Genomic DNA, 14,677 nt, shown 5'->3' with positions numbered 1-14,677 from the left:
GAGCAAAAGTTAAAACCGAGGTTTAATTTGCAGAATGGATTAGGGACTATGTAAGTAAAGATTAACAATATACAGCTTGATGAGACTCTGCAGAGAATAGATAACTATCCATGCTGACACTCCATTTGCAAAGAAACCCCTAAAGATAATCCGCGGATCATTCCAAAAGCTCAAATCATTTGGCCACGGGCTCAGATCCAATTGATAATGATGCTGATAATGATCATTCTTTGCATTTCAGTAAGAATTTTTCTAATATCACAAAATATTATAATTATTAAGTAACACCTAGAGTCAAGTGAAAAGTAACCGGATTTCCATTTCAGTGGAAGAAATTATAGAAATGACCTTGTCTCCAAAATGGCAGAAGCAAAAATGCAATCTATTCAACAGACAATCTTCATTACTCATTTGGGAAATATGCAGATTGAAAATACTGAGTACAAATCATAAAAATTTCCAGAAAGCTGGTTTCAAATCATGGATAAAACAAAAATCCAAACGTTCACTGATACGTCCTCCTACACAGGTTATAATGGAAATACATTAAGCAAATAGGAAAATACATATATATACACGCATACATATAAAACATCAAGATTTTAGTTAAATCAGGAATTAAAAGTTTTGTAAGGAGATTTCAGTTACATAAGGACAAAAAGACCTACAGCTATGGTTAATATAGTAGTGAGGTGTTTTGCTTTTACAATTAGCAGCTGAAATAATAACCGCCCTTATTCTTTTTATTATATTCTTTCCTTTTTGGCACTTACTGTACAATAACCGATTTGTCTTTTTTAAATACTCACCCATACTAAAGCTTTTATAAGTATTATAAGGCATAACTTATAGTACCACACAACACCTTGAGCACAAAAAAAAAGGACATTTAGCTTCTGTTTCTGGAGAAGTCATAGCTAACAAAATACACGTTAGTACAAAGCATGATTTAGGTACAGATGACTGTCAAAATAGTAGCTAGGAAGCCTTAAAGCACATAAAATATTAACACAAATATTACAGGATCAAAGAAAAACAAAATCAACATAGATGCCTGCGGAAATTGCCTCCAAGAGCTCTCCCAAACACTCACATTTTACAGGAGATTTTTATGATGTTTGCTGCCATCAAGTGGTGATTATCAACCATTACTTTTAACCCACAGCACAGTCAAGAGGGCAAAGATTAGAAACAGGTAAAAATACAAATCAAAATACTTCTCACTCATACCTCAGCTTTTCCTCTACCATCTAATTTTCAAGCACTTGGTTGATTTCCCCTTTCAATCTAAATTTTTCCTTTATTTATACACACTTCTTGGTATTCTTTGCTCCATCTCTGCTGCCATCACCTTTCTTCCCACACCAGGCCTAAATTCTTCCCTTTTAGATCCATCTCTTGCCTCTATTCAGCTCACCTGGTTCTGCCTGGAAGATCTGGGAGACTGCCCCTCCCGCAGGCAGGGGAAAAGAAGGAGCTATTTCCTGGGATCTCAGCTAATCTCACTGTGAAGTGTCTTCTGAATGCAAAAGCAAAAAAACAAGACAGGACACACTCTGTAACTGAGCCAGTGTCTCTTGGGTACTGTGACAGCTGTAACGAATATAGAAAAATGTTAGGCCACATGACAACAATTAACTTTCTATCATCTCTTCTTTCTTTCTGAATTTCATTCCCTTTTAGTCTACCATGCTTGTACTCTCATGTGGTTGTTTTCAGCTAGTTTATCTCTTTCGGGAGGTTACAATTCCTCTTAATAAATAAACATATCACATCTTTCAGTATTTTTACTCTTGCTCTTACACAAAATTAAAATCATTAACCTCCTTTTAACGTACCTGTTACTATATTAAGAGGCTCTACTTCTCTCCACACTTGTATGGCCTCACAGAAAAATGTGTTTAACACAGTAAGAGATCCTTGGCATGAGCACAAAGATCAAACACAGCTGAGGCCACTGCCATTTCATACAGTTCAAAGCCTCATTTCACATACCTGCTTACAGCACCAAGCAGCATTTCCAAAGAAATACAGAACAGTCCAGCCAATTTATTGATCCTAACCAACGAACATCAAATCTATGAAATAAAACAGTGACCACATACATAGAGAGAAAAAATCCATAAGGATTACTCCACATACAAGCCCCTCAAATACTAAAACCCCAGTATGTACAGTAAGCTTCAGTAAGTTTAGACTATAATTAATGCTCTAAAGATGACTTTTGAGCAGGATGAGCCCCAGCAGCTGAACGTCAGGTTCCGTGTGGTACTAGAGGCACAGAGAGCAGCAGAGTTTTCAAAGTAGAAGCAACTTTTCTGTCAGGCAACGACGACATGCTGCCCATGGCCCCTGCTGCGAGGGAAGAGCGCGAGGCGCAGCCTCCCCTCGGCAGCGCGCGCGCCTCAGCACTCCACTAGGGCGGGAAAAAGCGGCTCGAACCGGTTCCAACCGGCCCCAGGCGCCCAGGAGCGGGAGGGCCGCCCCGCCCACGAGGCGCCGAGGCCCCCACCCCCTCGCCTGGGAGCCCCGCCCGAAAAGGGGGCGGAGGGGCGGCCTGTGAGGGACGCGGCGCGGGGCTGCGGGCTCGTCCATGTCGCAGGAAGGAGCCGCCAAGCTGCGCCTCAAGCCCAGGAAGGCGCCGCCAGAGCCCAGCGCGGGCCCGGACCCTCCCGGGCGGTGCCAGTGAGTCCCGGCGCGCTGGGGAAAGGGCTCCCGGCAGGGCTGAGGCGGGAGGGGCAGCTCGCGGCGGCCGCTTCCCGCCGCCGTCTGAGGCGGAGCTGCCCTCCCGCCGGCTGCTGCGTGAGGCGCGGGGGGATCCTCGGCAGAGACGCGTAGTCGGGGCTGCAGCAGCTTAAATTCCTGTAGAAATATCATTTCATGAACACGGGAAAGAGCGTTTGCATAGCCATAATCGCTTCGTTACTTGAAAGTTGCTGTATACAACTCTAATAATATAAAATCCTTTTTCTAGCTACGTATACTTAAATCTTTCTCAAGGCTTCCTATCAGTGAAATGCTTTTTCAAGCACTAGAGGTCCTTGTACTCAGAAAGTAGAGGGAAGAGTTGCAAACATTTCGTTACGGAAGAGGGCTGAGAGATAAATGAACTTAGTTGACAGCACGATAAAGGAATGGTTTGCTTGTAAAACTTTTGCTCAAAAAAAAAAGATGAAGGATCTTTACACATTAATGCTATGGGAAAGGTAAATCGAGAAATAAAAATAGTAATTAACTAATAATTAATAGAAAAGTATTTCCTTCACTCCTAACCTCCTGCAAGTTAGCAGTTTCTCTCTCTTTTTACAGGACAGTGACTGACAAGTGTTATTGGTTTGGAAAAGAAGACTTAAGTGAGTGTGAAAACACATGGATTTTACTAGTGGAAACTGTCAATCCAGATTTAAAATGCACAAACTGGCAAACAGTGCCCAGCTTTCCAGAATGCTGTAGAAAGGTAGTATGTGTTGTTGCCTGCACTGTGTGTCATGGTTAAAATACTGATAATCTGAACTATGATGTTAACAGGTAGCAGAAAATCTAGAACAGCCTTTAAATGGATTTTGGGTTTCTGCTACTTAGTCAGTACACATAGTGGTGGGTCTTGCAACAGGTGGTATAAAAACAACTTGCTATATTTTCATCCACACAGAAGGATATTTAGTGCTTTAGAACATTTCTCTGACCCATTCAGTATAGGCACAGAGGCTGCTTGTAAGCACTAATTTCTGCTAGAGAAACACTGAAAAAGGCAATCTGTAACAGAGGTTAATGACACAAACATAAGAATTAGAGGTTAATTACAAACAAGCACTCCATGTTAGGCAGTATCACAACACACAAACCCACAGCAGTCCTCTGAGCAGGCTTTTTTTTTTTCCCTTGAATGTCAAGCACAAACAGCAGCAACCTTGATATTTTATATTTTCATCCTCCTTATGGCCCCACAGAGGCTAATAAGAATACCCTATTTGTATTCAATCAACTGTATCTGTTTAGAAATGTGAAAGAAATAATGTGCAAGTTCCATGAAAAAATTCTTAATTACTTTATAAGCAGTGGAGAGGGGTCTACTTTGCATTATGCCTTGTTTTTAATACATGGACTGAACTGCATTTGTACTGAAGATATTTTGTGTCTATTTTAGAGTTCAGAAGAAGAGAACCTGCAACAACCAGAAGTCTTTAAAATTGGAACAAAAGACTTTCAATGGATATCATTTCCACCTTTTCACAAAGAAAAACATCTAAACCTGAAAGATCTCAACTCCCCTCAGCTAACAGAAAGCCAAACTGACCATTTACTTAAAGGCTATAGCCAAGCAGATGAACCAAAAAGTTTATTTTCCACAGCAGAGGAAGCATGCTGTGTAGCATTTAAAGATAACACCAAAAACGTGGTTGGGGAGAACTCAAAAGATGTTTCAAAACTGGATGCAAATCCTAAGTCACATAAACTCAGCCAGCATAAGTATTCTACATACCACATGGCCTCAGGGCAAAGCTCTGCAAAACCTCTTGGCTTTCCCCAGCCCTGTAAAGGGACTGCACAGAACAGTAGAGGGGGAAAACAAAACAGCAGCATGTCCCAGGTAGAAACACATCAAGGCAGCATTTCATCTGGTGAGGCCAGACCTATGCCTGCAGAAAGGAACTCTCTTCTTGTCAGCATGCCTGGAACTGGGAGCTGCAACAGAAAGACCAGAGATCACAGTGAAGGAGCTTTAGCTCTTGACAGCTGTCCAATATGCCTGGTGCAGTTTAGTGGAACGTAAGTGTCTTTTTAAATAACTTCAGAGTATACAGAAAACAAAATGCTTTTCGCTGCATTCTACACATAAGAAAATGAAAATCAGAGTCTTAAAGTGTCACTTCTAAAATGCCAGAATTGCCTGCTTTAATTCAGCCTGAAGTATTATAAATTGTAGCACTTCAGAATAAAGATAAATTTGGGTTCCCCAGTAAACCTTGCTAGTATAGTTAGCAGTTTGAAGTATTTTACTATGAAAAGACTTCTGTGAAATCTTTATAATAATCTAACTACTTTAAATCAGCATTTTTGGCAGCTAAAAACTAACTTTAGGGCTAGCAATGTTCATCTCATGTAGCTGTTCAGCAAGTAATCTGGATGCTTTTAGCTGAGCTGACTTCGTTTTCTTACTGAAATATTTTTTTTGTATTTGCAGGCTGTCACAATTGGATATTGATGGTCATCTCGCTAGATGCCTGTCTGAAAGCGCAGATGATGTAGTGTGGTAAATCCAAAGGAATGAAGAGCAAAGTCATAAGCCCCAGGAGGAGCCTTTCTCAAAGAAAAAAAATGTGCTAAGGAAATATATCCCTGTCTTAAACATTCCTAAGTTGCAAACCAAACAAACAGTTCCAGAAAGGAAAATAGACATAATAGTAACAAATCAAGCATAGTAACAGTTAAGCATTTAAACGTATATTTGAGAAAAGCATCTTTCCCCATCATGGTCAATAATGACTTTTAGTGACAAGCTTAGTAGCAACAAATAGAAGGGAGGGAGGGGGGAAAAAAAGTAGGTAGTTCATTTGCCTTAAGTATTCACTTTCCCAGCCTACTAAACAAGGTGGCTTATTCATGCAATACATCAAGTCTCAGGTCACAGCCTTAGAGTTCAAATTAATTTCTTTTCACAAAGCACTATATGCAAGAATGTGACAGCTGTGCATCTTTGAGCTATTTTTATAATTGTTGTCCCATAAAATAAAAAGTACTCAAATTCATAGACTATATTTCAGTATTTGAATATTTTTCTATCATAATAAACTTGTACCTTCAATTTTAAATCAGGTATGATCCAAATCTACAGAATAAGCATTGAATACAATATCAAAGAATGCCAAGGATTTTTTTGGTAACTTAAAATGTGGTATATTAAAAAATACAACCTGGACACAGCTCAGTTTACTTATAAATGATAACAGTCAACTTCTTCATGAAAGTCTTTAATAGTTGTGCAAGAATATAAACGATCTTAAATGTTATGGATTAGTATACCATCTTCTGCACAAGTAAAACTGTTCAGCAAAGATCCCAACTAATTAATTATACAAAACTACAAGAACATATTTACTGTTTTACAATCATTAAATTAGCTAGATTTTTCATTTACTATTTTCAAATAAGACAACTATATATCATTACCAGATCCATTTGTAATATATTAAGATTTTTTTTCAAACACACATTTAATTACATCCTTCATCTTCCTTTATTTATAAAACAAGTACTTCATATAAAAAATTTCCCCTTCATCATGAACAGAACATTTTTCATACACTTGCACATGAGCAACCCAACTTGTAACCAGAAACTATTTGGCAACACAGCAAATTGTAAATGCTTTATATTTTTAAATAAATCAAGTATTTTTTAAAATGCTTGTTTTGCAAGTATGTCTTTTTGTTTCTCCCTCCCAAACAAGATGTTTTGGCCACCTAGAAACAAGGTTAAAGAAAAATAACCATCCAGCCTTCCTTATTTCCATTTCTAAGACCCATGCCTCAGGCTGTCAAAGGACAGCAGTGATCTCTGTACTTCCACAAAAGCTAACTGATCAGTTGCTTGCATAATCAGGTGATTTGATTAAATACTGAAAGAGAAGTTATTCAGTGTACATTAAATAATTGCCAGGAAGTGGGGGGTGGGGAGGAAGTAACTGAAGTTTAAGATTTTTTGATTATAATTAGAAAAGCAAATAAGTCCCTCACTAGATAACAAAGTACCTAATGTCCAGGCATTTGAGGCAAGTATTTCTTACTGGTTAAATTGCTTAATGCTGGTTAAAACACATCTTGCTCTATATAAAAAGCTGCAGCCCAACAGAGAGAAACCCAAAACTTAAATTTGAATGGGATTAATAGAACTAAATAACCACAGATCTGCACAGTTGTGGCTAATAAGGAGATACCAAAATGTAGGTTGTTAATCGATGGTTAAACACAATGTCTTGGCAGTCTCATCCTAGCACCTCATGACTTGGATGCGAATCCAAAAGATGTCATGTTCAGCACCTAATGCAATGCTGTACCCTGAGAAAAGCATATGTTAATGTAAAGAAAATGAGAATGTTGCAGCATATCCTGCATTTTACACCAAATTAGGTAAGATGTCATGGCACAGGGTTTCTCATTTTCTTTCCCACACTTTTTTTTTTTTTTTTTTTAAATATGCCTACAAGTCTCACAATATAGTTAATCATAAATCTAGCAAAAAGAAATACTGCCTCTGCTGCTGTTACCTGCAGAGGCAGGTAAATCTTTACAAGCATCTGGAGTTTTAGATAGCAGTGCACACTTACTAGTCCTCAAATGTAGCAACATGAGTTTTTTCAAGCTGATCAATTATTAAACCTTTCCAATAGAATGTCCCCTTTCCCTCCCTTTCTCCTCCCCGGCCCCCCAATTTCAAGAGAATGGATTCAGTGGTTATCTTCCTCTTTACACAATTTCTCATTTTTTCTCCATTAAAATACTTACTACTTTGATGCAAAACATCCCTTTCTCTTATGTAGGATGATCAGTTATTAATATACACTGAGTATTTTCAAGCAGACAGTTTAATGTAAGTAGGAGGTGTGCTTTATCAGGAAAGTATTTTATGTTACAGATGTTCTAGGTGTACTATTTCAATGTTAAGGCTATCCTCTAATATGCTTTTGCCCTATTCCTAAATATTTGTACTGTTGATAAAAAATACTTTTAAAAAACCTAGTATACAACAAAAAAAATCATTGTGGGTGTAGGCACTGCTTAAGTATTTCAGAAATCCTTTGTGTGCAAGTTATTTTTTTCAATCTTTATCTCTTAGTAAATTTTGGAATTTAAAACAGATTCTGGAATTGATATTGTAAACTCTAATTTGGAGTTAACACTGCTGAGTTACACTGCATTCCAAATTCTATAAAGATGCAAATGAACATTATGTTGTAGCTACATCCTTTGTTTCATATGTAAATGGTTTCTTAATATTAACAAGCAGAACTTACCCGATTTAAGAATGTTCCAAATATGTAATAAGTCTTCAATGCAGTTTATCCATTTAGGCACTTAAATCTTGTACCCAAATTTATGTTTTGATTGCTAATAAAACACAACTCCTTTTAAATATATCTGAGACATTTAGACAGGTACCACTTGTGAAAAAAAGGCATCAAAAATAAGCTTCAACACCACCGTAATACATTTTATTCTTCAGGATGTTACACTCTAATATTCTTCAATTGGTAACTCATTGCATCAAATATTTGTAGAAAGTGTGAAGGTCTCAAAGTCATTCAGAATCTCGTTTTCTTCAGGGATGCAATGAATGCTTTTGATTCTTCATGAAACAGGCACAAAATGTAAATTCCTTCATTAATGTAGCCAGTTTTGTCAGTGCCCCAAAATTAAGAACCATTAGGTAGCGGAAGACACCCACCAAAATCATTAGTCTCCTCTTTGACTTTCAGCAGCAATTTTTTAAAAAAATCATTGGTCTCCATCCAAAATCTTACAGTTCCCAGCCTCGCATGCATATACTGTAGTTAAGGATAAATTTAAAAGGTCATTCACATTGTCCACGCCGAAGGTGACATTCCTTCATACTGTTTCTTCTGTTGACAGCAGCAAGGGATTAATATATTCAAATCCTTCAAATTCTGACTGATCTATTCGCTTTATTATATCTCTGAAAAAGAGAAATAAGAATTTACCAGTTAGAACTACTGTGTTCTTGTCCTGGTTTAAATAGTAACAAAATACCTTACAAAAAATTATGCAAAGTGGAATAAAAACAGTAAAAACCATAAATGGAAGAAAGCCTCTGAACATACAAATCATTCACTAATAAATCATCCCATGATCTAATGCTGAGCACATACTTACAAAACTGAAAATAACTTTGTAATTTGTAAATATTTTTTGATATGCAACTGTATTTGAGAAAAAAGAAGAGCATACTCATCATCCGGGGTTAGCTGCACAGGTTCGCTGGTGAACTGTGTATCGAAGTTATCCAAACCATAATCATCTGTGATCTGTGGCTGAAATGGAGGGGTTGTTTGCTTCTTTTCCAGCTAAAAGGAATTACAATGGGAAAGAGGAGAAAAAATATTGAATATTTTCTAAATCTAAAATCATTGTTTCTAGATTACAGATGTATACAAGTCACTATTCTTAAATTTAATAACAATGAAGAAATAAAAACATTTAATAACATTTGCCATTAAATTTTAGTCAAATAGATTTAGTCAAATAGTCTTACTCTCCAATTAAAATGCAACTATGAGTATATTTATGTAAATTATTTCCTGCCAAGGGAGCTGGAAACCAACATTTATTTTCCGCATCTGAGAGAGTCAATAAAAGATGGGCATTTTTTCCTGACTCAAATCATGCTGTCTACTCATTATTTGCCATGTCTGCTACAACCAATGGCATCTTCAGTACGTCGTTTGCCGTGTCTGATTAAGACAGATCCCTGGTGGTCCCCAGTTACCAGATCCCTGTTATCACAAGCTCGAGCTAGAGAGGAGGTGATAAGTCAAACGTTATTATCTTTTTGAATCTCTACCCAGTTCAAAAAGGCCCAGGATGAACTCCATCCTGTTAGCTGCCTTCCAAGCAGTCCTAGTTCCAGGAACAGTGGCAGGGGGAGGTGGAAAATCAGGTGAGTTCCAACTTCCAAAGCATTGTCTGTGAATTACTCTATTGGATTTGTACTCGTTTTTCCTGAAGTTATTGTACTCCACTCACATTTGATCATGACTTGAAATCTCACACTGTACCCCAAAATATCCAGTAACCAAACTTCCAAAGTTCTCTTACACTATAAAGCATGAGCAAGCAAAGGCAACACATTCCTTCTGTTGATGTTCAAAAACATTGGTTGTGGGGGGGGGGGGGGAAATTAAGAAGTCAAATGCCTCTCTCCATTCCTATATGCAGTTTGGAGGACATTCAAGCTGGTGGTTCTACATTATTAGCACATTGAGCAATAACCAAGTCACAGCTACTGCTTGTGTTTTTTTTTTTTTTTTTTTTTTTTTTTCTGCAATCTATTCCAAAGCACAAACTCTGGAAAAACGCAAGAAAAGATGAACAGTACTGTTTAACATTAGAGACAGGAATTTAAATAAAAACTTGATGTGAACTGAACTACACTAGGTATAAGCAAGCAGAACAGCTAATGCTTCAAACGCTTTTGGTACAGCTAAAATTTAAAGCATTTCAGAGGGATCCAATTGCTTAGCTTCTTCATATGATTTTAGTTACGTTTGTCCTACAAATGTCTACATGTTTTACAGAAAGATGACTGATCAAGTACTAGTGTCCGTGGTTGCCAGTATGTTATGCACACACTGTATAGTGTATAAAGTACATATAAATATACACACACAGAATTCAGGAATGGAGTGATACAAAGGTAAAAGGGACAGCATTAATTATTAGAGAAAAGTTATATATGGGAACACTTTCCAAAATGTAACCTGTACCTTCATTTTAATGCCTCACTAGTTAGAAATAGTGGAATAACCAAAAAGTCTGTATGTCTTAGTGAGGAAACTGGTAAAAGCACCCACACAGAGCAGAACTACTAACAAAGAGCAGCATCTTTCATAGTTAATGCATGGCAATTACTTCTACATGTGAATGATGAGCAGCATGAAACACTAACAGCAGCTATGAAGAAATCTTATTACTTCAATGAATAAATCATAATTGCTAGGCATAAAACTTATAACACTAAAATTGACATTGCTCCAAAATTGACATTAAAGTTACAAGCAACTGATATTTTTTTCTTCTAAAAGTTTCAAGTTTACTTGGCACTGCACTGTCTTTGAAAGTTGCTTAAGAAAAATCTATTTTCTTCAGGAAGCTACTGCAATGACTTTGGATTCTGGCCTGGACTGAACTGAAATTAGTACTTTAGAAATAAGCAATTCTGAATTCTGGCCGCAGCCCTATGCAATACTAACCAAAATACTAATCTCATATGCAACATCTTGCACCTTTTCTCCCTGTCCCATGCCCTAATCATATATCCACCTCCCACAAACCTCAGGTCTCTCTAGAAACTCTTGGTTTGGGCAAGGCTAGTGCAGAAATACCTCACTGCTGACTGCCAGCCAACAAGTGCCCTGATCGACAGAACAGATACAAGGTTAATCCCTCCCATCTTCTCTCACTAAGGAACTAATTTGGTTCGACCTTATCCACCCTGATGCTTGTTTTCACAGGAAACAGAGAACCAAGTATCTTGGAGCTCCAGATACCTATCAAAAACAAACATGGATGAAAAGGATCCAAACTTATTGGTGTCATAAATGGCAAATGACCTGTACACTGTTTAACTTCCTTTCTCTTCATAATTAAATAAAAAAGTACTATTGCTCTAATTAGAACCTATGTAAAAAGAAAAATTCTTGAAGCAAAACCTTCAATAACAGCTCTTGAAAGAGAAAGGAAAAGTGAAATTTAGTTTGCCCTCCATTTATCAATTTAAAAGATAGAGCCATATATCTGGTTAACAGTTATAACTGTACCTATCTCAAAAATAATATAAAACCATATATGTTCACAGTTTTTCTACTTATAACCAGTTCTGCAAAAAGTTTGCACAGCTGGAATCCTGCATTCGCAAAGCTCCTTAATGAGGCTGTGACTATGTACACCAAAAAACAGGATAAATAAATCCAGATTTCCAGAACTAGAAGTGTTCTGCTTATTATTGCATATCCTTTGTTCAAAAGGTCACCTAGTTAGAAATTACAGATTTAAACAGTGCCCCACTGCTACAGGCTTTGTAAAAACATACAGGGAGACTCTGAGCTGTATCATATTACGGATGCAAAACTCACATGGATTCCCCTGCAAGGGAAGGGTGGGCAGAATTTAAAGTCATACCAAACGCAAAGATAACAGCAAATCCCAAGGAGCAAAATTGCTCAGAGGCACCTGTATGAATGCACTGCATAACTTATGACAGGTGATGCTGCTAGTCCTGCAAGAGGGACTTCTTTGCTCAGATCATTAAGGGACACAGATTCCATGGCACCAATTTCTTCCTCTCCATTACTTTCTTTTGCTGCACACAATAAAAAATAGTAATAATAAAAGAACAGTAGTGCGCCATAAGGATACAAACACAGAATGCTTGTATAAGAGTTTACAGCCAAATGATATTCAAAACTTCCACACAGGCTATAGACCATTTCAAGAATATTTGCCTCTGCAAGCTCAACAGCTGCTTCTTCACTAACAGTAAGTTGGGATACCCTAATCATTAAGTTTACTAAACTCAATATGAAAGTCTTTAAGAAATTCCTTGAAAATGCTGTATATTTTTTTTCCAGTGCAAAATTGTGAGTTCATGCATGGACAAACAATATTTTGGAGGGGAGTGAGGATAAATTTTTACCTTGTGTTACATAACCACCATTAAAAATTTGCATCTGTAAGTGTAACACAGTGTATGCTGTTATTTTAGAAGAAATTGCCTAGTTATTTCAGAATGAAATTCTGGTTTAATTAATTCTTCCTACCTTCTCTGATTTGTTGTTTTGGTTTTTAAATCATACAAAGTATACGTGAATTACCTCCCTCCTCCCCCCATCTTATTGTAAGGAGTTTATGACCACAGAAGTTCATACTTAAAAACCGTGGTTAAAATACAAAGAGATCCTACCTTTCTGATCTTATTTTTGAACAAAACATCTGTACAAACTCTATCAATAGCCCTGCTACAGGGCATAAAATTGACCACTACATGAATCGTAAGGAAGTTAGTTATCCCTATGAGAAACATTGTAGGCTGAGCAGTTGGAACCATTTTTACCTTCCTCTGAAGCTTCTGGTATTGGCATTGATAGAGACAGGCTACCAGACTTGATCATTATTCTGATCTGTTATGGCCTACGTAGTATATACAGTTTGGATTAGCCTTGCTGGCCACAGGAGGTCACCGTTCCTCTAGAGAAATATCAGATAGAAAATCAACATTCAAAACTCCCTTTGGAAAAGACCTACTGACACTAATGGAAAACCAAAATTTTCATGCAAAAAATCCTCAGTGATAACACTAAATAACAAAGCAATAAGACTGCTTTAATAGTTTTATTTTGTATGCAGGTTGAAAGAAATTAAGTTCTGGTTTCACAGTAATATTTCACTAGACAAATATAAAAAAAACAAAAAAAAACACCATATTAACCAGGCTATTAGCCAACAACTAAATGCCTTTTGCTAATGAAGCAGGAAATGGCCCGCTGACTGATTCACCACCCTTTGAAATAACAGATGCTGAACAAAATCTAGCACCAGCTGTAACTCTTAACTTTCTGAAACAGCTGTTGGTATCTGGTCATGCAAGAGCAAAACCCAACTTTCTATTAATTACTATTCAGTTGCTGATAAGATAAGGTCAGTTTTAAAGAAATGGTAGTTCTGCAGGTTGTACATTCCCCCCCACACCCTCAAGGTTTTTTTTTGTTTTTGATTTTAAATCTTTAGGTTTCTATTCACTTTCTATACTACAAGGAGCAATTTCAACAGATACATTAAAAAGACAAATTTCTAAAAGAGACTGAGGTTAAAGCTTCCTGCCTGGATGTCTGTGCCAACATGTTATCTATGTTAGTTTATCAGAAGTACTAACTCTTCTGCAGTGAGCATTCTAGCATTTTAATATGGACATACTTTTCCTCCTTTTATGCTTGGGCCCTATAAGACAAAATATTACCCTAGAAATACCTCTGTTCTCAGTACAAGAAATTCAATAGTAAGCTTATGCAAACCATAAAGGTCACTGAATATCATGTAGAATAACAAGGTACATAGCTAGACCTTGTGTTCTGAGCTGAGAAAGCAAATGTGCACACTCTTTCCTGTTCACTCCATCATACACCAGAAAAAACTTAATGCTTTCTCCTTTGACAATCTATATCTATGATACTGCTAAACACAAGTGATTAATGTACCCTGGCATGCTTTTATGTTTGATATGCACTTTATTACTTAGGGTAAAAATAAATGAGAAAATAAAAGCCAACAACCTACACTCTCTCCAATCTTACTTGAGATAAATAGTAACCACAATGCAAGTGATAGGTAAAGAACAGTAGCCAAAGTGATTATTTACTTAGACTATTAACAGAGTGGGTCGGAAAGCTGGTCTAGGCTAGGACATATCACTGCTTGGCACCAAGGAAATAATTAAAAGGTGCTGATCAAAAAATCTTGTATTTAAGTCTGAAGAGACTAATGACTACAAAGGTATGAGAAATTGTGAACTATACTGGACAGCAAATTCAAATCAACAACACACTTAAGGAGATAAAAATCATAAAGTTAAAACAGTTCAAGTGTTGATCAATAAGTACCAGTTGAAATTACAGCTTTTTTTATAAAAATTAAAAAATACAAAGCTAAAGAAATGGCCTGCCTCAAAAGAATGTGAAAAATTGAATAAAACTGTAGTACATGATGTTCATGTATAACAAGTTGTGCTACAGCACCTTTAGATATTATGTAACGTAACACACTTGAGTGTGCTACCTAAAACAGAGTGATGTCTGACAAAGTTAAGACCGTATGAAAAGCTTTGAAAACAGCAATATTTTAAAATACTGGCTTCACATATAATGCCCTATGTTCTCTTAATATTAACG

The 14,677-nt window shown here is 37.0% G+C and overlaps 2 protein-coding genes across 5 annotated transcripts in view; one reads left to right on the top strand and one right to left on the bottom strand.

Annotated features, from left to right (window-relative positions):
* Positions 1-2,575: 2,575 nt before the first annotated feature.
* On the top strand, positions 2,576-5,354 carry FAAP20 (FA core complex associated protein 20). Its single transcript, XM_088536107.1, has 4 exons — positions 2,576-2,685; positions 3,310-3,457; positions 4,148-4,770; positions 5,186-5,354. The coding sequence occupies exons 1-4, from the start codon at positions 2,594-2,596 to the stop codon at positions 5,256-5,258; spliced, it is 936 nt and encodes a 311-aa protein (XP_088392233.1). The 5' UTR covers positions 2,576-2,593; the 3' UTR covers positions 5,259-5,354.
* Positions 5,355-8,115: 2,761 nt separating this feature from the next.
* PRKCZ (protein kinase C zeta) overlaps positions 8,116-14,677 on the bottom strand; it is a 33,856-nt gene continuing 27,294 nt past the window's right edge. For 3 of the 4 annotated variants that reach the window (XM_088536193.1, XM_010225464.2, XM_010225463.2), the window contains 2 exons: positions 8,967-9,082; positions 8,116-8,694 (listed from right to left, as the gene is read on the bottom strand). In XM_088536193.1, the coding sequence (XP_088392319.1) occupies positions 8,607-8,694; positions 8,967-9,082 (204 nt within the window). In that variant the 3' untranslated portion in view covers positions 8,116-8,606. Of the gene's footprint in view, positions 8,695-8,966; positions 9,083-12,846; positions 12,981-14,677 lie in introns of all 4 variants that reach the window. The other variant, XR_015913974.1, reaches the window with a different exon arrangement.

Source organism: Tinamus guttatus, unplaced genomic scaffold, assembly GCF_059628265.1.
Source record: "Tinamus guttatus ecotype Peru unplaced genomic scaffold, ASM5962826v1 Tinamus_guttatus_pri_ptg000652l, whole genome shotgun sequence".
NCBI lineage: Eukaryota > Metazoa > Chordata > Aves > Tinamiformes > Tinamidae > Tinamus > Tinamus guttatus.
This window is presented reverse-complemented; position numbering and strand designations above follow the sequence as displayed.